The 24491-nt window shown below is 43.4% G+C and overlaps 1 protein-coding gene across 1 annotated transcript in view; it reads right to left on the reverse strand.

The window, feature by feature from the left end:
- The window catches only part of RFX4 (regulatory factor X4), a 152115-nt gene that overhangs the window by 105244 nt on the left and 22380 nt on the right, over positions 1 to 24491 (reverse strand). The window contains exon 2 of the mRNA XM_019515335.1: positions 7491 to 7577. Coding sequence (XP_019370880.1) covers positions 7491 to 7577 — 87 coding nt within the window. The remainder of the gene's footprint in view (positions 1 to 7490; positions 7578 to 24491) is intronic.

The following is a 24491-nucleotide window of genomic DNA, read 5'->3' on the forward strand; positions in this document are numbered from 1 at the left end:
CAGGGTAGGTCCTATGAGGATTTGGACCACAAGCATAATTGAATAGACATGTTCAGAAAATTGATTTTAAGAGAAATTTTCAACTAAGTTTTGTAACAATTGTTGACTTTCCACCAAAAAAAATGACTTAAAACTTTTAATAATTTTCCTGGTGAAAATGTTTTGTTTTCTGAAAGAGAAAAAAAAATGCAAGAAAAGTACCAACAATGAAAGTTTTTGCTAGTCAAAAATGCTATTTTCCCTTAATAATTGTTCCAATGGAACTTCTTTTTGAGTCCTACTGTTGAATTATAAAAAGACTTGTGCTAGTAAGTCACAGGCAGAACAAGCAGTGAAGGCTACACATATTTTATATATATAAAAATGTGATCAGGTGATTTTTGTATAAATTCTAATTCCTAATGGATTTGCCAATACACAAATAAGATGGAGAGGATTCTTTTCAGTTATTAATAATGTACTCCACAAATTTAACTTTATTTATTTGCTAACATCTAAATTTTGAATTTTGACTATCACATGATGCCATGAAAATCCTTAATTACACTATAATTAATTTACTAGCATATTTAGATAATGTGAAAACTGAAATCTTCAAAAAGCCCTAAATTGTAATTTCTCGTCCCAAACTCCAAAGGTTTTTGGAGTCTGCTGAATTACGGAGAACAAGATGAATGATGCCTTGTTTTGGCTGGAAATGGAAATTAGACCTCCAATTGCAGCAACCCCTTATCTATAGGATGTGAGGGAGACCATGTGGTTTTCTCAAAAACTTCTCCCTCCTGTTGCTTGTCAATGCCTAGTGCATGCTTGATGCACAGCAACATGGTAGTTTGGAAGCAACAGTGCATGAACATGGTTGGACAACAGAAAAAAGGATAGGGCCCAAAGTTGAGAAGGAACGTAGTAGCAGAATGCTTACTATCTTGAAGCCACTACCTTGTCCTGGACCTTGCAATGATTGATTGTCCTTATAGCTGAGCAAGGTGTTTATTTTCTTTTCCTCTTACAATAAATGGAAAGAAAGGAGACTTGTTTCAGCTGAACAAGGCTTGGGTTTGGCTAATGGTGCTGAGCTGGCAACCTTCAGAAGCCTCTGCCATAATGCTAGCTCAGCAAGCTAGAAGTGCTGAGACAGTCACTTCTCAGAAGATGGTATTTTGACATCAGCCCAGCGAACTAGAGGTAATCAGCAAATAACCTCACAGAAGCCTGGACCTTACTATCAAGCAGGCTGGATAGAGAGCTGAACTAGGAATCTCATAAACCTAGAAAAACACACATACCTACACCCTGACAATGGCTTAAAACTCAAGTTCAATAACCTCACAAAAGGTTGTACCTTGTTACCACTTAATGGCTTAAAAATGCAAAACTGGTAAGACAGGATCTTCTACATGGCAACCAAATCACTTAATCCAGTATCCCATCTCTGTTAGTGGCCAGGACCAGATGTTTTAGAATAATCTCACACAGTTTCTTAAACCTAGGTGCACATAACACTGGAGACATGTAGCAAACTTCTAGAAAGTATGAGTGAGGAGAAGGGAAAGCAGGAAAATGGAAATATGGGAAGGAAGGAAGGAAGTCTGTAATCTCTTTCAAGAAAGAAAGGAAACAATTTTGAACATAACTAAATCAGTTGATGGAACTCACTGCCGCATTATGGGTGCATCTACACATGCCATTAAGGCGAGGTGATAAACTCTGGCACAGTTTGCGCTGGAGTCAGCTGCTCCCAGGCCCAGTGTTTTCACATGCTCCTGGGACCACAGCAGTGCTGGGGCAGAGCAGCCCCAGGTGGGCAGGGCTCCAGGGAGTCAGTGCCGGGCTCTGGGTGGCGGTGTCGGGTAGTATCAGGGCTGGCAGGAGCTGGGGAACTGGTCCCTGGCTGGCTGGGCTGACCAGGTACAATTCATGTACCTGGTCATTGTCTACCTGTGCATTTAGGTGGAGTTATTTTTGTCACCATAAGAGCACTGTCTCTGACAGTACTATTTTACAGTAGCAAAAATTAGTCTGCTGAGATTAAATAGCATTGCATGTATAGACTGCGACACTTCACACGGCAGCAAATTAGTCTACTGTGCAGTTAAATGCACATGTAGATTCAACCTACACATCACTAAGGTTGATGGCTGAAGATCGCTAGTCACATTAGACAATGGGGAAGAAACATTTGGACCCACTAACCAATGGGAAATTAGGAAGAACATTTCTTCAAAGGATGGATTATCTCATAACACTTTGTGGGGGTTTCTGAAGGGTTTTTTTGCACATGCTGAGCCATCGGCCATCTAGTCCAGGGCAGGGGGTCAGACTAGATGATCTGCTCAGGTCCCCTCCGACCCTACTTCTATGAATCTATGAATGAATCTATGAATCAGGTACAAGCCACTATTGAAGACAGGATACAAGATATTAGATACTGGATGCTGGAGTTGGACTACTGCTCCAAATTAAAAATAAGACACAAATACACTAAACCCTCTAATTTAGGAATATCTATTCCATGGCACTTCTTTGGTGTGGAGCATATATCCATGGCTTCTGCATCCACATGAAAAGTCCTGTGATTGGCAAGTCAGTCCAAAAAAACTGAATAAATTCCACTCCCCCCCCCCAAAAAAACATTAAGATGCAGGTTAAAAGCCTGAGATTAGGTATGAATGCTGAGCCATGCCTTGGCACCACCACAGCAAGCTGACAGTGAAGACATCTGAGAAATTGTTGCAGAATCATAAAAACTTCCTTTGCTCTGAGAGATTTAAAGGAGCACTGTGAAGTAGAATCAACACCAAGATACATGAAACACAATACTTCTTGTTCTGACCCTGACTCTAAGGAGGTCTATTATAATATATTGGAAGACAGTGTGTATGAAATTTCCTTGGCCCAGCAATGTAATGGGGAGTAAGAGGGGGTTTACTACTTCCCCTATAACAAAAGAAAAATAGCTCCTTCTATAATGGAAATAATATCCCACCAGGTAAGACCAAATCTGCATAGCATCACATCAGGAACAAAGGGTTAAATATCAAGAAAAAAACCGTATGTATTTAATCCTATCCATATTACAGAGTTCACTAAATTACAGCTGTACCCCAAATATGTCAGAAGTACAAGTGGCCTATGTTATATACCACAAGAAAATATTTTTTTCAATAAACATTCAGGCCCCAAAGCCCCAAGTCATAGGAAGGACTCCTAGGGCCTTGTTACACATTGCACTTTGGACTGCTCAAATATTGATAGGTGTTAGTGCCCGTTCAAGTTTGGAGCAGTTACACCTTAAGGCTAAAAACCTTCTCTGACTGTCCCCCACCTGCACAGCTGTCACTTGGCACTAGAGGGCTGGCGAGCAGGGGACTGACTAGGAGCTACAGCTGTGAGTTGTCCCTACAGGGCTGGTGAGTCAGGACAGGCTCCATCTTTGATCTAGGTGAGGGGTGGGGGGAGAGGGTGGGCAGTGTGAGAGATGGATTGTGGGGTGGGAACATGAAACTGGGAGGTGGAGAGGAAATGGGGATAGGGAAGGGTGGTGAAATGAAGGAAATCAGTCACTGAGGGATAAAATAAAAAGAAGTAATAAAGAAAATAAATTTAAAAAGAAATAAAGAGGAAGTAAATGAAAGAAGGTCTCATGTTTTAATAAATTGGGATGTGGGATCAGAGTGTGAGGGGTGCTGGTTGTGCTTTTGGGGGAACTATTGCCCAGGGGCATGTGTAGATGAAACAGGGACCCTAAATTGAAGCGGTGGGTTTTAAAAAACACAGCTTTAATTTAGGGATGATTAACGCCTTGCGTTGTGCCCACACCCCATTAACTTACCTGCCTCTGGCAGTGAGTGGGGGTGAGCTGCTGGCAGGCAAAGCGGTCCCTGGGCTGCAGGGGGGCTGCTGCTTCCCTCCATGGCAGCAGCAGCCCTCCCCCTTCAGGCAGCACCTGCCTGCAGGCACCTGGCACAGCTCAGGCAGGCAGGAAGGCTCCAGGAGGGGAAAAAAAAGATCAGGCTCGCTGCTTTTCTTGCAGGAGCCTACTTCCCTGGGGTGCTGCCAGGCTGCCTGCAGAGCTGCCTGAAGAGCCGCAGAGCTGCATGGAGCCCGGTGCTTCACTCCGCGGCTATAGGGGCAGCAAACTAAAACTCCTTGAGGCAGTTTTAGTTTGTTGCGCCCCAAGTCATTTAAGATGCATTACAACACCAAATTTCCTGTAGCAGCTGGAATTCATGTGCAATACGCCACTGAGGCACGCAAACACGAACACCATTAAAGTGGTGCAAAAGCATTTAGCCTGCTTTAAAGTGTTGTGCACACACGCCTCTCATTTCGTCTACACACAGCCCAGCTCATGGGGACCCAATTTATCTCCTACGTTGAACCCCCTCCCACTGCTCTAGATCCCGCTCCTGGACCTGTCTATGCCCTGTGGCCTGGCTAGCTGGTGTGTGCTCTGCAGGCTGTTTGCATGGAGTTGCACCCCTGGGGGTGAGAAGGTCATACCCCAAGTGGTGGGAGGGAGAGTTGGCTTGGCACCAGAACTGCCAGGGGGCAATAGAGTTCAGGCAGTGGAAAGCTTGTCTATGCAGAACAAGACTGGGGGGGGGGGAGCACTGCATCTTGGGATGCTGGAGGACTGCAACTTGGGCAGCTCATCTGTGGGGAGCAGCCACACATTAATGGAACATGAGCTGGATAACACAGATCAGAGAGAAACCTGCCCTGGAGTGGTGCCTAAAGTGTGCTTAAAAGTAGTTTCAGGTGTTAATGTGTGGACAAGCCAGGGGTTAAGAGCTCCAGGCTGCCTAAAATTAATGTGCAACAAGGCCCTTATTGGCTTTGGTTCCAGCCCTGATCTGAAGCTCACTCAAGTCAATAGGAATTTTTCCATTAAGTTTGATGAACCCTTGCTCAAACCCACAGACAATGTGTATATGACAGGCTCAGCCTTTGGCCCAGGGGTCAGCAAGATTTTTGACTGGAGTGCCAAAAACACCCCAACCCCAACTGATGCCTTGACTTGGTGTGCCAGGGGCAGGCAGCAGGGGAGCCACAAGGGGCCCGATCCTTGTTGCTGGTGGCGGGTGCATGCATGCCCCTGGGTGGATGATGGGCAAGGGGCCAGGGTTGTACTGTCCTGGCCCCTTCCCTGCCATGGGCTCTGAGGCACGTGTGCAGCCACTACTAGCCACAGAGGCCAGGCTGCTCATAGCAGACAGCAGGCAGGCTGTAAACGGCTGCATGGGGGTCCAGAGCCCCAGTACTGGCTCTGTGGTGGCAGCAGCTGCTCACACTCCTCAGGGTTTATGGCAAGGGAGGGGCCTGGGGCAGCACAACCCTGGCTCCTCCCCTCCTGTCCATCCAGAGGTGCACGTGCCATAGAGCTCAGCTGGGGCTCTGGAGCCCGGTACAGTTGTTTGCAGCCTGCCCACTGCCTGCCACAGCCGGTCCAGTCTCTGGACAGCTGCTGTATGCCAGCTGTGGTAGACCAAGCAAAACGGCCTTGCATGCCATGATCTCAAAGTTATAAATAATCCCCAGAGCTACAAAATGGACAGCAACTATGTACTTTTCTTATTGTAAATCTGCTGGAATATTATTTAGAGAGATCAACTCAATGAGAAGAAAGCCCCACTGTCTTAAAATGAATCCTGTTAAATGAGCAATTCTCAAAGTTGTATCAATTGCTCTGGAGAATTACTACAGGTTTTCAACCTGTGGCTTGTGAACAAATGTCATCAAATTCCAAACACCATTACCATTCCAGATTTGTAATGTGGAGGATGCCCCAGCTACATCCCTGAGCAAACAGGAGAGCAAAGTCACAGTTCAGAAAAAGCTTAAGGACTACTGAATTATTGCATTGTGACCTAGCCATATCACAGTAGCCCACAGAGGTACAGATGACATGGGTCATATAATAATTTCCCTCACAGAAAAAAAACTTTGAAATGGAAACTTATTAGGATGCTTAGATCAAGAAATAGGTTTGGGTTTTGTTTAAGGTTTCAATAGAGTAAACATATTTGATTTTTAAAAATTCAAGAGAGTTTGTTAGACTTATGCTTTCCCCTGCAATGTTTAAAACTCCAATATATACTGCAGCTTGGAGTGACTCCAGAAATACAGAAAGGACTAAGGTAGTTTATTTGCTCTCTCAGAATTTAGTGACACGAGAGAAAAAAAGTAATACTAATGATAAAAAATAAATGTTGAATTAAACATTCTTGAACTTTCCTTCCTTCCTTTCTGTCTTTCACTTAGTTTTGTTAAAAGGTAAAAGGTTCAACACATTCCACCAGCCCATTGGGACAGTGTGGCTAAGACGCACCAATTTCTGTAGCCAACGACTTGCAAGGGAATCACATGGCCAGCCTTGGACTCCCCACCCAGATGACTAGGTCCCCTTTTACAGATGGGTCAACCTGAGTAGCCTATGTCATAAGTCCAGAACAGGGATTGGACTTGTTCTTCCAGAGCTGTAGTGAGACACCTGGAGAGGTCTACCATTGCACCCCATTCTTGTTCAAAGAAACACCTACAATTAGCATAATTTTAAAAAGTGAGAAAAATATGTTATATTTTAAAAATTGAGTTTCCCTTCAGTATCAAGGTTTTATAAGTAGCCCAGGCAAGGGCATGTTTAACATGTGAATTTTAAATTGTGAAACATATATATGTAGGATTTATTAAACTGCTATATATTTTTCCTTTTGTATCTTACATATCCAGTATTTATCCATTAAAAGCCAAACAGATGGGCTTGCTATAGACCTAATCCTAACAGTTCTATTTTAGACGTCATCACTTTTGCACAACGAGACTTCAATCCTGCAGTCAGTTCTTTGCCTACAAACCTATGATACCACGCATAGCTCTTTTGAGGTCCTGACTCCCAGTATCCTGGATCTAGCTGAATAGATCCCCCCTAGCTTCCCTTTTAATACATTTTAACAGGAGTGTAGCAAACATTCTAATGATAAGATAACGTATAAAATTATCAGACATCACAGTCACTTTGCACTCTAGACTACAGGTGCTGAAACAGCCGTTTATTTCAACAATGGTAGGATTTGGAATCCTGAATGGTATATTAATTCACATTACTTAGACTGTCAGCTGTTTGGGGTGGACTTTGTCTTTTTGTTGTGTGTTATACAGCATCTAGTACAGTGGAGTCCTAATACATGCTATCCGAACACAAATAAGAATAATTTTAAATCACCTCTAAAAATTACTTGCATAGTAAATAAAGTACTTTTACACGGTACAACAGTTTATCAGTTCATTTACCAAATCACTGCCTCAGAAGACAGCACTGTTTACCTAACTGCAACGCACAAATTGCTCTTCATATAGTAAATATAATGACAAGGCAAAGATGGCTTTTGAATATAATTATCATCAGTGTCATGATGACATATGTGAGTATTAGAGTTTGCACTTGGACATCCCCATACACTTATTTAAAATGAATAGAAAGTACTTACTTTCATCATTAGAAACATTCCCCAGAGAGGTGTGACTGGAATAACGTTTGTTTTCACTTTCATTGAGACATCTTTCAATCCAACTCTCTGCAAAATAACAGAAGTTGTTTTGGTCTTTTGGTTTTAAAAAAAAAAACAGGCAGCAGCATTTGAATCATCTGATGTTAAGGATACAATACAACACTACAACTTGAGAGATGACTTTCTGCAGGACTTCAAGTAAGATTTGCCCTATCTGATGTTATTGTCAAGAAAAATCTTTGTTCTGTCTTCAAAAAAAATCCAGACCGAGATGTACCCATACACATTACAACTCTTCCTTGTGGAGACTAATAATTTCTCTGATTGTCAAAGCCCTTTATTCCACTAATACTAATGTAATGTGACAAAATTTCAGGGGCTCTAATCTCCTGGATTACCCTGAAAATTATGTAAGCAATTGAAGCAAGAACACTACATGTACATTCTTTGGCCTCAGTCTTGTGGAGACTTATACATGCGGATAGCCTCATTATTGACTTCACAAGGTTTCTCCATTTGCATACGACTAAGCATATGCTTAAGTCTTTGAGGAATCAAAGCTCAACTTCCCCCTTCTCAGGTTCAGTCCCGGAATAAGGATGGTGTAGTGGGTGCTATGCTAGCGTGGACTTTCACTCTGTAAAGGTGCATGCATCAGCCCATGCTGATTACAGGACTGGGACCCTGGGCCACAAAGGCAAGGACTGTGTCTTCTTATCTATTTGCTAGTACAGTTCATAGAACAATTCATACAGTTCGTAGCCCTGATTCTGACTGGGACATCTGGGCATTACTTCAGTATAATGTTAGAATATCAGTACAGTACTATCATGTACACAGGCAGGAAGGAGTAAAGATTGGCCACAGAAATTACACATTAATCAGTTTAAGTGATCTGAAGCTGATGTAAACCTGTAACGGAATACAGGTTTGGTGCACATAAACTAGTTACAAAATGGCTGAAACTGGTTTAAGATAAACCTGGTTGAAAGTAGTATCAGACTTAACTGATTTGGGTCAAACCAGTTTATGAAACTTCTGCCCCAGACTCTTTCCTGGTTCAAGTTAAGCCAGAGCCCCCTGGCATCCCAGCATGGTTTCCAGCCCTAGGCTCGGCTGGGCTGGGCTGGGCTGGGCTGGGCTGTCTGCTCCAGCAGAGAAGGGTTGGAGGGGTGAGGAATGGGGAGGCAGGGACTGCCTCTTCCCCCAGGCAAACCCCAGCTGGGGTCTGGGGCAGCAGGGATGGGCTAAACCCTCATTCCCCTGAGTACAGAACTGCCCTGCCCTGCCCTGCTAAACTTACTGAAAGTTACTGCTAACTGTGACTGTGGACTACAAATCACAGAGGCACCTAAAAGCAGGAAGAGAAAGTGATGAGCAACCTTGCAGAGTCCTGCTGCTGAGATTGTGGACTGCAAATACCAGAGATCTCAGGGGCAGCAAGAAGAGGAAGCAAACACATAACCCATGAGAGCTACATGCCAGAGAACCCTGCTTTATTGCCCCCAGCTTCTGACCTGAGCCACTGCAGGCATGTGGCTGCATTTCCTGAAACAAAGGTAAACGTGTGTCTAGTTGTTTCTCAGTTTAGTCTCTGCATTTTAACTAACCTGCAAAGACTGAATCAATTCAGCCTCAAGCTTTTTGACTATCTGTACTTAGCCAATGGGTTTCACCACTGGTAGATAAAAAGAGAGAGAAGCAAAGGCTGCAAAAGTGGCCCCATGTACCTGTCCAACTAAGCAGACCAACTGAGTAGACATGAACAAAGTAAAAAATAAACAGCAAATAACCAGAGCCAAAAGAGAATTTATGGACATGTGAGTACCTGCACAATAGGGCTCTGTAAAGTGGCTAGTATTCACTTCAGATTTGGATTCGGCCGATTTGAGGGACAGTGATTCGATTCGGTGATTAGAATCACGGTCCCAAATCGATTCAGCTGAATCTGATTCAGAGATTTGGCTGCTGCCGAATCTCCGAATTTCTGAATCAGCCAGGTCTATCCCCCCAGCTCAGCAATGGGTACCCCACCTGTCCCAACTCCCAGCACTTGTTAAAGAAAAAGCCCCAACTCAGCAGGTGCTGCTGGGCAGGAGGGTGATCCCTGCTGCCTCCCACTGCATGGGGGGCTCTGCCACGAGCCCGCTGACCCAGTCCCAGCCGCCCCCCATGGCTGTCCTGCCGGCTCCAACTCTGGCCCTTTTAAAAAAAAATGAAAAAACCCGGGACTCACCGTTCCTGCCAGTGGGGGGGGGGCGATCCCTGCTGCCCTCCCGCTGCCCCATGCTATGGGCAGGCTGTGCCACAGCCCCCCGAAGCTCTGAGGCCACTGTAGGAGTGGCGAGTCCCTGGGCTTTTCTCGTTTTCTTTTCTTAAAGGGCCGGAGCTGGCCAGAGCAGGGCAGCTGTGGGTGGGGCTGGAGGAGCGAGGGGGGGAGTCGGGGGTCTTATGCCGAGCCCCCCATGCAGTGTGGGACAGTAGGGGCAGCAGGGATCACCCCCCACACCTGGCAGCACCTGGTGAGCACCAGGGCTTTTTTAAAAAACGCCAGGAGCTGGGGCGGTCAGGGCATCTGTGGTGGGGCTGGGGGAGCAGGCAGGGGATGGGGGCTGGCAAGGGTCCCCTCCCCCGCCTCTAGTACTTACCAACTCAGAGTCAGCTGAAGCTCCCTGCTGCAGCCACCGGGGACTGTCCAAATCATCGAAGCTCTCCGAATCTTTTCCGAAGTTTCGGACAGCTTTGACTTTATTCGGACCTTTTAATTGGTCCCCTGATTTGATTCAGATTCAGCGATTTGGCCACTGAATCAGGCCAAATCTCCTCCAAATCAAATCACCACCCGAAGCTTCTCACAGCCCTAGTGCACAATCCCATCATGAAATGACATCTATAGTCACTCCAATCAGCCTACACAAGAGAGAAAGGAACTTGCCAGAAAGGCACATCTGAAGTATTAGCATGAGGGTAGGGAGGGAACTAAGCCCTAGAAATCGTTGCCTAAATACTTTATTATCATAATGGGTAGCGAGGGTAGGGAGGGAACTAAGCCCTAGAAATCGTTGCCTAAACACTTTATTATCATAGTGGGTAAATGCTAGCATGATGGCATAGAACATGCAGCTTATTGCTTTGCTTTGATTTTCATAATGTTAATTAGATTTGCATACTTCAGAATTGAAAAAGCAGGACATGCACCTGAGAGTTAAAGCTGAATAAATAAAATCCATGATCAGTCATAGTGAAGGAACACCCATGACAATACCCCCACCTCCTAGGCAAGAGGGGCCACATAGGAGCGTATTCCCAAACAGCAGTATGAAGGAATACATCACAGGTGTTTGCCAGACCCTACTCTAAGTCTCCAGTTCTAGTTTCCCACATGGTCCTCTACCTCTTCAGCCCCTGAAAAACAGGTTGTGCCAGCTTCCTTGCCTGGGAGTGTATTTTGTGTTTGCTCCTGAAGGGAACATGCAGTGGTGCCGCCTTCATCCCCTTAAACAATCTCCTTTTTTCACACACCACCTCTTCTTTAGACCGCTGTCAGGTTTTGTGCACAAAGGTAGCACATCTGTCACTAGACTATATGGAGCATAGAGAATCAACCTAACATTTCTCGTCCCTATAATTTTCTCTTTTTGTTCAATGGGACAGGATTTCTTGCATCTTTCTGTTAACCTGCAAAAGCAAACACTGAAGAACATCTGTTTACTGCTCCCTGTATGTTTCTCTTCCTATTGCATCCAACATGGGCAGCGCCTTAAAACTTTGCAATGGAACCTTAATGACTACATTTCACTAAGGCCCAAACTCATAAGTGTCCACTACAATCAGGTTTCCAGGATTTCACTTTAGGACAGATTTTTCCTCATGTTTTGTTGCTCCTGCTGGAGATGGCCTCATTAGTGGTATCAAACACTGCCTGGGTGCCAACAGGGGAAGACCACAGTATCCCTGCTCCATGGCTGGCTTTATAAAGCACTCCAAAATTGGGTTATGTATTTCCTTTCCTTTCTCCTCTTGTTTAATTACTGTGGGAAAGAGGACAGGTTCTCTGCCCTGCAAAGACTGCCATGGGAAGGAAGAGAAACTTCTTATTCAGGAACATATAGTGGGTGGTGTAGGAGGCTTTAAAGAAAGCTGCCCCACCTTTTTCCTCTTCAGTGGTGGCTCTTTGGGAAGCTGCTTTGTCTGTATGCTCCCCCCCTAACATTGAACCCAGTTGTCATAGGTAAATGTAAAAATAGCTGCAGCTAGCTCCAAGGGAAGAAAATAATACCCCGCTCTGGCCTCTCCGTTCACCCTTCCAGCGAGAACTGAGAAGGAGTAAAGCAGAAATCATCCCCTTCCCTCAGCCACTGGGAGCAGGCAACAGCCGTTTTTTCCTTATCTTCAGACTTTTGGGCCTGGTTTTATTTTGGTGGCAATTTTCTTGGTAATACATTTTTTTTACACTAATTGAACCCACTGTCTGTTGAATCCCACCATGCCACCATTTTCATTTATGAAGAAGGCAAAGCACTTTGCAAACCACAGAGCACACAACTTCTCCACTATGTGCTCACCTCTAGGATGAAACACAATTTTAGTAACACATTGCAACAGTAAAGACTTCTAAGTCTGAATCATTCACAACACTATCTGCTCCAGCCTGGGCTTTCCTCTGTGGTCCCAGTTAAAGTACTTATCCTTACTTACTTACTTAACCTCTAGTCTGAAAAGATGTGTGACCTGACAAGCAGCAAAGCACATTGAAAGCTAACTCTCCAAGTCTAAATGCTCATAAGACCCTTGGCCAGTTTGCCAAATTAGAGCGCATACAACAAAATGTGACTGAAAGGATGTGACTAGCATGATGAACTGAGTGGAGTATTTGTAACTATGGCAGCCTGTACTAACTGGTGAAGTTAGATATTTCCTGTGCGCTGGGAGTGAGATAGTTAGCAAGGAACCCTTAATGTTAAAATCGTAAGTCCATACATAGCACCTGAATAAGTGAGTTATTTTTAAAAGTGCTGGGCACCCAACAATTCCAACAGAAACCACACTGTGATTTCCTATATTTTTGCTTTTAAGTTAGTAGGGCTCCACCTATGTAGATCTAACTACAGCATAAGTGCAGAGATTTGCAAATTAAACCAAAAATGCCATCTACATTGTTTTGTTCAAACTGCCTGCCAGGTCATGTAGGCTGAAAGTAAAGATCTGTGGAGATTTTTTTTAAATGTAAAAAGAAAAAACTTAAAAATACAAACTTTCTTGCCGTAATTGTAACATTCCCCTCAGGGGCTTGTTCAGATAGGACAAGAATATACTAATACAAAATTAAATAAATAAAATAAAGAAGAAAGCCAAGAAACCTACTTTTATTTTTTCACGAGTGAAATGGAAAAAAAAAACAACAGAAAAAAAGAAAAGTTAATAGCTTGCTTGATTTTTTCTAATTTCTTCCATGTTAATAATATACAGGTTGATCCTACAGGAAGATACGTGTGCAGCGATCCCTAATTATATCAGTAGGGCTCTAGACAGGCATGGGTTCCAATTGTGTGGGCCTAAAAGCATTGTCCTGTGACTGTAGGTGGAATATTATGGACCGGAAATGTCCCTAGAATAAGAATGCAGGTAGGCATTCAGTGTAACTGATTCACATTTACTATCTTTTCTCACATGTGATGCATACTTATTTTTCCAAATACCAATTGCTGGAAATTGCTGTGCATATTCTATGTGAGAAATGTGTTAAGAGCAGTTTCTGCCACTCAGCAAAAGTGTAGGTAAAATCTGTAAGCAATCCACAGAGAATGGAAAAATAAGGAAGTATGGCTCCCTAGCTGGTGCTACTCAGTTACTTACTACAAGGAAATGTTTTTTCTTCATTTTACCTTTCAAAAACATGGTGCATATGTTATTACAGGGTGCACTGTATGTGAAATATATGGTATTTATTACTGTAAGAGGGACAGAGGCAGCTTCCCACCTATTAGTGGCCTCATTCCTTTTTCCATTCAGCTGGAAGCGCACACTTCCAGCCACTCCTCACTTCCCTTTAACAGTTATTTCCGAAGACACAATTTTATTAAGACTACAGGTAAGGTGAATTTAATGTTATTTTTAAGATGATAGCTTCCTTTTAATTAATTAATTAATTAAAGTGGGGGCCATAATTAATCTATTGATCATCCTTCTATATTTTGCAAGCTTATCTATTTTTTTTTACATAGAGCTGAAGGCAAGCTCCTTATAAATTTCACATAATTTCTGCAAAAAGTAATTGACAGTCTTGAATCCAAGGCAGTTTTTCATTCTTGATTACAAATAGGTTGAGACCAAAATGATCAACTATAGAGTATTTTCATACAAATGAGTTCCTTCACAGTAACAAGCATTTCCTGGACTAAGTGAATTCTGAGAGTGTAGAGCCAAAGGCTGAAAACCAATGCGTTTATTAGCCAAGATATGTTTCATTATTGTGTCATGTAGGTGTGTGTGAAGCGGGCCCTATTTGATTCAGATTCAGCCTAAATCAGGGACAGTGATTTGATTCATTGATTCGGATCACTGTCCTTAATTTGATTTGGCCAAATCCAAAGCTGAAGATTCAATGCTGATTCAGAGAATCAGCGATTTAGACATAGACACAGCTTTAAAAGTTTTTTCTACATACCTTGAGGTAGCAGGTGCAGCTCATGATCGCTGCAATGCTGGGGCACATGGGGAGTCCCACAGGAGTGCAGGAGGACCCTCCATGTGCTCAGCAGTGAACCAGGAAATGGACCAGAAGTACTTCCAGTCCACTTCTGGGATCACCACTGAGCATGTAGAGGGCCCCCTCATACCCACCAGCTTGGCAATCAGCCACAGGGGGGCCCTGGGTACCCCCCCACAGACCCAGGAGGCACCAGTTGCCAAGCTGGGAAGGCACGGGGGGGGGAGCCCAGCATGCTCCCTGGTGGACCCAGAAATGGACCAGAAGTGCTTCTGGTCCACTTCTGGGTCTGCTGCTGAGCATGCTGGGGAGTCCCCCATGCTCCTGTGGGACACTCCATGCACCCCAGCATTGCAGTATTTATGAGCCCCTGCTATCTAGAGGTATGTAGAAAAAACATTTAAAGCTGTCTCTATGTCTGAATCTCCGAATCTTTCTGAATCGATTCGGAGAGATTAAAGGGTCCTCTGATTCAATTTGGATTTGGAGATTCAGGCCAAATCTCCACTGAATCAAATCAGGGACCAAAGCTTTCCACAACCCTAGTGTCATACAATGTCACACTCAAGTTATTTTACTATGAACATTTTTAATATCCAACTTTATGACCATAGGGGATGGGACTAGGAGCAGTGGTCTTAAGCTTCAGCAGGCAAAAATCCCTGGGGGGCACCACTCCCAGTGGTGCAGCAACGGGAGAGAGCAGGGAGGGCCATGCCCCTGGGCACCAGCCAGCCTGCAGGGTGGGGTGGTGTGCCCTCTAGGGGGTACTCGGTTTTGTCACCAGCACTTCTGGGTTCAGCGATCAGCTGCTGGGGGACCACCCCTGGCACAGTGATTGGCTGTGGATTGGGGGGGTGCAAATATAAGCATTGGCCCCTGGGCTCCAGAGACCCACGCTACACCACTGACCATTCCACTTGACTTCTCCCCTACATACACTACTGAATACAGGGCTATCCAGCTTCTATGTCTGTGCTGTGCTTGCCGTAGCAAACACCCCTGGAGGGCATTCTGGTGCCCTCTCTAAGTCAGTGCCTGAGGCAGGTACCCTGCTTGTCCTCCCTAGTTACACTAGTGCATTAAATAAGACTATTAATATATTGAAGATTTAGGAGTTAAAACACATGCTTAAGTCTTTGCAGGATCACAATTTTTATTTATCTTCTTGTTTCTGTTTCTTATTCACACCCTTTCCTCTATCCAAAATGGTCAACAACTCTTCTCCTACTGACTAATTAGTATATTTTGTTTAAGTTATGTTTCAAAACTGGACTGGGAGGTAGGGTCTGACTTCCTCAAAGCAAACACAAGGATATGACAACTGTTGTTGGATCAAGAGCGTTGATGATCTATAGGAGGCAAGTGGGAGGAAAAAAAGGTTGAGGCTGTTTTTTATGCTATTTTTCTTTTTCAGACGATTGATTGACAGCTCAATTCTTATTATGTGTTGTTTCTTTCCCCACTCTTTTATATTATGTAAATGTTGGGGCTTTTTCTGCTTCAGCTGATGAAGTGAAAATCCAAGATGGTTTATTTGCTGTTTGCTGCCAAACTTCTTGAAAAAACTCTCAGCACAGGGCCTAATTAGAGATGAGAGATTACAGTAGCCAATAAGACTAGAGTGATTTGTATATTGAGATAACAACTGTATGTTTGTTTGAATTCCTACGTTTTAATTGGTTAATACATGGCAGTTAGCCAGAGGCAATTGTAGCTGACATTATATATAATCATGAATTGTCTTGAAACAAAATTAATAGATTTTAAGGCCAAAATAGCCAAAATGATTATCTACTCTTACTGGCATCTGTCAGGCAACTACACTGTAGGGATGCTAGCTACTATGAAACTATACACTTTTCCCTAAGTTACATGTTCTGAATGTGATTGTGTGATAATCAGTGACTGGGTATTTTTAAGAAACTGTACTATATATAAATTCCCATAGTCTTGGAATTGGCTTTCAATCAATCACAGGAAGGTTATTCTTTATAATCATAATTCTAGATTGTGGATATCACAGTTTGATAAGCCTTTGTGGCTCCTGTACTCAGAATATTCAATCAGTTTGCTGACAAGAAAAAACGCTACTATTTATTTGCTTCAGTTTTGCATATGGAACAAGATTTGTCTCATACAGATGACTGATCACTTCAGTTTGCCCATCATGGTGATGGGGCCATCTTTGTAGCAGGAACTATCCTCTGTTAAGAACTAGCAAAGGCCAACCTAATTTTTTTGAGCCAGCCACTAACAAACTTTGATGGTTTGGGTGCACTAGGACATGAATCTATTCCACTCCTGATTTTTGTTTATAGCTTTGGATATAACCTTCCAGCAATGTTGCAAAGCAGCTTTAAAAGAGTGTGTGAAGTGACTGAAATACAAGGGAAAATATATATGTAGAATGTACAGGAAACCCTCGCTATTCACGGGTTCAGCATTCAGAGTTTCAAATATTCACAAATCCAGAACCTGCATTTTAAATACACTTTATACACTTATAGGAGCTCCTCAGGAGCTTTGCACTTGCTGCCGCCAGGCTCCTCCCAGAGCCATCAGCACCGTGCCCCTCCACAGCTGCCAGGGGCACTGTGTTCATGAAAGCAGTGCCTCATTCGTGGATTTTGCCATTCACGGGGGGTTCAAGAACATATCCCCCATGAATGGTGAGAGTCGCCTGGAGTTCCTGGAGGAAGAAATTGGTCTGAACACTGGGATTTAACATCGTTAGACTTGCAAAGAGTGCCATGAGTTATTTAATATCCAGAAGCAACTAAAGTATAGGGTTGTGCGAAGTTTCAGTCCCTGATTCGGTTCAGCAGAAATTCAGCCCATTCGGTGGCCGACTCTCCAAATCAGTATCAAATCAGGAGACCCTTTAATCTCTCTGAGTCAAATCGGAACCCTCCAAATGGATTCGGAGAGATTAGGAAAGATTCGGAGATTCAGACATAGACACAGCTTTAAATGATTTTTCTGCATACCTCAATGTACCAGGTGGCTTGTGAATGCTGCAATGCTGGGGTGGATGGAGCATCCCACAGAAGTGCGGGGGGCTCCCCAAAGCTCTCGGCAGCAGACCCGGAAGTGGGCCAGAAGCACTTCCGGGTCCACCGGGGAGGGCCCTCCATGCCCCCCCAGGCTTGGCAACTGGTGCCTCCTGGTCTGGGAGGGGGCACCCAGGGTCCCCCCATAACTGATTGCTGAGCCAGGGGGGTGCAGAGAGGCCCCCCACGTGTTCCCCAGTGGATCCGGAAGTGGACTGGAAATATGTCTGGTTCACTTCCAGGTTCACCACCGAGCATGTGGGGAGCCCCCCTGCGCTCCTGTGGGATGCTCCATCTGCCCCAGCATCACAGTGTTCTTGAGCTATGCCTGGTACCTTTAAATCTGTGTCTATGGCTGAATCGCTGATTTTCCAAATCAGCATCAAATCTTCAGATTTGGATTCAGCCGAATCAAATCAGGGACAGTGATCTGAATCAACTAATCATATCATTGTCCCCAATTCAGACTGAATGCAAATACAAATCAAATACAGCTCGTTTCACAACCCCCTACTAAAGAATTCAGTTTACATTTCATCAGAGAGATGGTAATTCATGCAACACACTGGACCAGGATGTGGTATTAGTTAAACATTCTCAGAGGAAAGAGTGCCATTTAATTAAACAATTGCCATCACCTCTTTCTGCAGCACCTGTTTTTCCATTTTCTTCAAATGGCAACCATCCCAGTTCTTGCCCAGTCAGCTGTATACAAATGTTCTTGTGACAGCTCAAGTCAAGAAGGTGTGGCTACAGATAAGTTTATCTGCTAGATAGGCAGAGGTACGGGATAGGTCAGGGGACTGGCTACAGGATACGGAGTCTTCACTCTCCTTTTTCAAACACAGATATTATTATTGGAAGATTGTTTTTTCCTGATCTGAATGCTTGTCTGGTAGGAACAAGCTTCACCTTAAGATCACCAGGTCAGTTCACATGGGTCAAGGAACAATCTCATGATAGGCACCCTTGTCCTTAGGAAAAATGTCTCAGAATAAATGCTCATGACTGGACAGTTGATGGAGACTGTATCCACCCCTTACCTTCAATATTCTCTCCCTAGACTGAAGCACACTGATACACAAGAAAGCTTTCATCAGTGTTGCCCAAGTCAAACCTATTCTGTGGACATAAAACTTTCATCTCAAGAATTGCTAATCCAGTAATATTCACAAGCACTAAATTTGCTTTGATCATCACATACCCATGCTTGTATAGTTCATACCACAGTGGGAACTCAACTACAGCTTTATGTACAACCATGATGTGAGTAAAATGATGATAAAAGAAAAAGAACAAATCTAATTCTTTCTTTGGGAGAAAAAGAAATCTACATGATACAGTATTGTCATAACCTATATGTCAGACAAACAAACAGAGAGCACAACTCAGTACTTTAAAATTCACTAAAACCAGTCTAATTACTAAGACAACAACAGAATGCACCCTTTCGTGATGGCAAGTAATGACTGCAGAACAGCAACATGAACATATGATTGTGATTCACTCCCACCGAAGTCAAAGATAACCGTGATGATGCAGAGCATTTTGATGTTTTGCTTATACATACCATCTCCATCACCCAAGAAGTACACTGTAGTATGGGTTGTTAAGATAATGGCAATGTTACCTACAGGTACATTCTGCAAGCTGTTAGAAAGTCCTTTTGTTTGAAAGGAAAATAAAACATATAATGATATCTTTGAAACATCTCACTGAAACAAGGGTGTGCCAAGAAACCAAGCTTAATTTAAACTCAACCACCTGATATGGGACAGAGTTATTGATGATCCCACCGTTGTTGTTTGGCAGGGTCCAGTAGACACCAATTGCAATGGATAGTGTAAAAATGAAAAGAAAAGTTAAGAAAAAGTTAATAAGACTTATCAGCTAAGGCCAAACAGCACAAACTAATACAAGCAACATAACAGAAACTTAAGTAAAGGACCATGCTCTTGGCAAATTAAGTCTCCTCTGCCTCTTCAAGAACATCTTTCAATCACTACTACCTTTCAATGACTTCATGATCACATACCCCACTTCCTGTTCTCAGGAAAGTTTCTATTTGACTGATGGAGTACATCAGCCCCTGGAAGCCTGGGCTTGCTACTCTTCATATTGTTATTGTCATTGGTCACATACTTTTTTTGCCAGTGCACTGTCAGTAACATCCTGGATGTCCAGAACAAACTGGGTCTCGTCTTTGGTTCTGTTTAGCTCTTTTCTGTTCTTTCACTAGAGCCTATCCTCAGAGATGATGATAATGCATGATCTTGGTGTGCAAGGTATAGCCATTACCTTGGCAAGCTGCCAGTCACTTCCTCTTTGAAATCTAACATTATTTCCCACTTCCAACAGAGGCAAAACATCTGGCCTTCTGATTGCAGTAACTTCTTCTGTTCTGGTTTTCTGGCATATGGTTTTGTTGGAACTACTTCAGAGTTAATAGTCTTCGGTCCACAAAATGTGTTAAATATTGGCATGAATGTTTTTGTCCTTTTGCCTATAAGTCTCTGAACTGGTGATCCTAATGAAGCATTGTGAGATGTGTTGTGGTATTCTAAGAATGCTAAGTATGGACTCCTTGAATCCACCAGCCTCTTTTGTTTTGTTTATTCAGTTCTTTGCTCTTTGTATTGATTTCCCTGCTAACCCATTTGATAGCATGTAGGAAGGGCTTGGTTCAGTGTCTTTAAACCCATATAGCAAAACTGAATCATAGATCATATTTTGTTATTAACTCACTTAGAATCCTACAGCAAGTAAACTGCAATTTGCAATAATTGATCTTTTCACTCAGTGTGTCAGTCAAGAGCTCATTTAAAAAAAAATTAGAGGAGTACTTCGTTAGCAAGAGAGAATTAATTATTATTAAAGAGATTTGACTAAGCATAATCTCAGACTAAGCACAATCAGGAACCTTATGGTACCTATGGGTTTCTGCAATCTGATTCTTGTGTTTATTGCAAACTGTACAGTCCAGAGCAGCATTCAGATTCAGTCAGAGAGCTTCTCAGCCTCTATCCTTCCCCTCCTCAGTAACCACACAGATAAATTATGCTTAACATTTCTGACCTCTTGCTGTGTGTGGAATTATGATGACATGTTCATTTTACCATATCCCATAATTGGTGGCCTGTTTATCTCTATATCCATATTGTTTTAGACTTTGTACACATTTCAAATGAGATGTGCTTACTGCTAATGCTTTTATTTGGGAAGGAGTTTTTATGAGCCCTGTAGCTATCCACTGTTCTTTGCAGTATTCAGTCAATTTTTCATGCAGTAGTGTGGAGGATGTTACTTTCTCTGATCTCATGGCAGCATCATTTCTTTTCACTTAGGGTAGAGACAGATGTTCAGACCCCTACTTTAACTCACGGCACTTTACATAAAGCGACATGAGTTAGAGTACCCCCTGCCCCAACAGACATTTGTCTGTTGGGCTCAGGGGAGGTAGTTGAGCTTGCCTGCACTGGCCCTCCTAGCGAGCAGGATCAAGCCTTCCTGCACCTCCCTTCTCCCCAGCCCTCCCCTCCCCTCCCCTTCCCTCCCCCCACCCAAGCTCTGAGGAGGGGGGCAGAGGGAAGGAGCAGCTCTGAGTTGCCAGCTGGGGTTTGCTGCCCAGCGTGAGCTGGAGGGAGCCCGGCCTGAGCCAGGGGCAGGGCAGGGCTGTATCAGCCCAGCCCAACACATAAAAAATTAACTCTAGGGAACACAGCCCTCTAAAGCAGAGCACCTTCATCTAACACCTCATTTGAGGATGGTCAATTTTTTATGTGATCAGCCACTTTAAGTGCAGTCCGCAGCTATGCATGTGTGTTATGGCACAGCTGTAGAGCACTTTCAGGGGCATGATCATGTGAAAAATGTAACTTGTATAAGCACCCTTTGTTATGAGTGGTACCAGAATAAAGTTGGTATCTCAGCAGGTTTATACATGTGATCCAGCGGGTGGGGAGGGGTACTTTAATTAGAGCAGCTCCATGTGGACACTGGTACACGAGATGCGTAATTACCACTCTCCAGCAGACTCGATTAATCCAGCAGACTCAGTTAATCACATCTGCTTGTATATAGACACCCTCATTGATCATTCTGCTAACCATTTGACTTTGCTTAACCCAGTTCAAAAGGGGACTGAACCAATTATTGGAGGAAAGGTCCATCAGTAGGTAGACAGGGGTGCAACTTTTGAATCAAATCTTCCTAAACCTTTGAATGCTGGAAACTGCAATGGGAGAGGAATGCGGATTGGAAAATTCTGGTCATGCCCTGTTCACCCTCCACCTTAGCATCTGCTCTCCACCACTGTGTGAAACAGGCTACAGGGCATGATGGACCTACAGCCTGGCCTAGTAAATGGAAGTTATTATGGATAACTTAATTTGCATGGCTCTGCAACATATAATCAATCATTTCATCTCTCAGCTAGTCCTAATGGAGAAAATAGGCCCTTTTCAAGTGATAATTTTGCATACATCAAAACGTCTAACAGTTTGCAAACACCCACATGCACCCAGTTTAATGTATTACAAATCTCCAGTGCTTCAGGGTATGCCACATGTAGTAATATGGTGGATCTTACCTTTCTCTGCAATATTCCTTTCCCAAGAAAACTTAGAAATGGTATAACTATTTCCTTTTCTGTGTCAGGTCCCTTCACAGCGTGAGGAAAGGCTTCTCTTGGTGCACTTTTGCCAAGATTTGGTTCACTTCTTAGGCTATGCCACTGTACAATTAATGGGTGACACAGTGGAGAGACTAATTTCTTAGGACCAGTCACATAACAGGGTTACAGAAAGTGACACCTCTGTCACATGGGGATCAGTGGCTGCTCACTAGCAGTTTGGGGTAAAAATCATTTTAATTATTGTTAACTCACTTGTACACATGAAGAGGCATGAATGCCTCAAGTAACTGACTCAGTCCTTTCTTACTGAAGCACAAAGTTAAAAGCAATTTGGTTGGCTGGAATAGCATGGAGGCAGTAAGGGGCAGGTTTATATCAAGTGCTCATGAAGTACCTCTACCTCTACCCAAGAAGATACTGAATCCAACAGCCAAGGCAAGCAAAGATGACTAAGCAGGAAGCTGAGAAACAGGATCAGAGGTACAATAAATAAACAAAACCACCCAAAATAAAAACCAAAAAACCAGAAAGACCAGCAGGGATATGGAGGGGAAGAAGGGAAAGACTGAGCATTTGGGGAGGAGAAGGAAAAGGGGAGGAAGACAAAAGGGATGAAAAGAAAATAACATGGAAGAGCAGGTGCTCAGAGATAGAAGAGAATGCCAAGAGAGAAGATAAAGATAGAGAGATCAAAGAAAAAATGACTACATGAGAAAAGAGAAAGAATGAGCAAGAAAAGATACTGAGAAAAATCTGTCCCCTCAGAATAAGCACCTTTGGTCAGAGAGACACACCGAACTGCCCTATCAGGGATGCCTGGCTGATTTCTCAGGATGTGGCAGAAAAATAAAGAAGGGCCTGAATCACCTGACTTTAGAAAAGAAAAGCGACTATAAAAAAGAAGATAGTTCAAGAAGATAAGAAGAAAAAAAAGGTCCTTCCCTCCCCCCTGCAATAAATGCATGCTCAGGGAATATTTGTTGCCAACATTTCTAAGAGGGCGCTATGCACCACACACAAGAGGCCCCAACAGAAACTGGTGTCCTACCATACTATGCATTTCATATACTGGTGGTAAGAGAGTTACTGTCTCTCAGACCTTCCAATCCAAGTACATTTCGGAGAGGCTTCTTGAACTCTGCTTTGCCAGCAAGACACACAGTGAGAAATTTAAAAAAAAAACAACCACAGAGTCAATTTGGTGCCTTCCATTCTCTCTGCTTTTCCTTCAGAAAGCAACACAGGTCTAGACAAGCATTTCTGCAACAGCAAGGCTGGCCTTCCCAGAGAAGCCCCCCAGCTCTTCCAGGCAGTGTGTAGGCAAGCCCAGGAAATATTAGAAAGAAAAGGGAGTCTTCTTTCTTTTTTGCTTTAGATTCACTAAAACAAGAGTCTAGTATTGAATATTCAGCACTGAATACTAACTGCTCAATAGATGGTCTGTTTGCTGAGCTCATAGTGGAAGTGACCCAGCACAGAGGGGAGGTGAACAGGCTGCTCCATCCATGGGATTAAAATGCTCTCTAAATGCAGCCTCCCAGTCCTCTCCCACTACAATGAAAGCCCTTTGCTGCCCTGACCACAACCCATTTTAAAATGTTTACATTAGACATCCCCCCAGTGCCTCCATCCCCAAGTACCGTCTCCATCATTCTGTGTTTAGGAACAAAATCTAAACAGGAAACCTTGGCCTAGATAGCTGATCAAAAACACTGGGATTTCTTATTACTGCCACCTGTGAGAAAGGAAAATCAGAAGGCCACGTTTTCATGATTAAAGTACCCTGCAGCCCCCATTGTTCTTAGAAGCCACAAGGTGGAAGCTAAAGTTTCCCAAGAGGACACCAAGCATGTCCATTGTTTTGCAATGTACTTCGGAGGGTTTTTTAAAAACTCCACTCCCACTGCACGTTGCAGTTTTTGGCTATGAACCAAGCAGGAACTGCACTGGAGTGATGGGACTATGCAAACACACCCAGGGCCCCTCTCACGCAGAACTTCTTCTAGGGCCAGGGCTTCCTCCAGGGGCAAAGAAAACTCATCCAGCTTCCATGTGAAATTCTAGGAGCCCAGAAAAATAGGTCTGTAGGAAGCTAGATATTTGGAGACCTGATTTAAGCCCTTCTCCTGCTCCCCCTTGCTAACACCAAAAGGTTGCTTTCATCACCAGCAGTGTATTGTGTCCTGTATCTCAGTAGAGTTCAAGAAATTATTAAATAGTACATAGATGTGAATATAATTCAGGCAGAATATATTTTAACCCACTTTATATAATTTAATTCAATGCACTGATATTTACCCCCAAGTTTCTTTTGTTCACCATAATTAAAAAAAAAATCACTGCAATTATTCTTGCTGGTTTACTGAAATATAAATGTAGCACAGCCAAAGAATACAGAACTAGTGATCATTGAGTTCAGTTGAAAAGCTCCCATTGACACCAGTGGGTGTTGGTTCAGACCTTGTAAGTCTATGTAGAAGCAAAACAAGTATACTGCCACTATAAAGCAAACTGGCAGAGATTTTCAACCTTTTTAAATAAGTGTACCCTGGCAGCCAGATGCAGAGCATGGGGGGGGGGGGGGG

Source organism: Gavialis gangeticus, unplaced genomic scaffold (assembly GCF_001723915.1).
Source record: "Gavialis gangeticus isolate Ggan-Ray unplaced genomic scaffold, GavGan_comp1, whole genome shotgun sequence".
NCBI lineage: Eukaryota > Metazoa > Chordata > Crocodylia > Gavialidae > Gavialis > Gavialis gangeticus.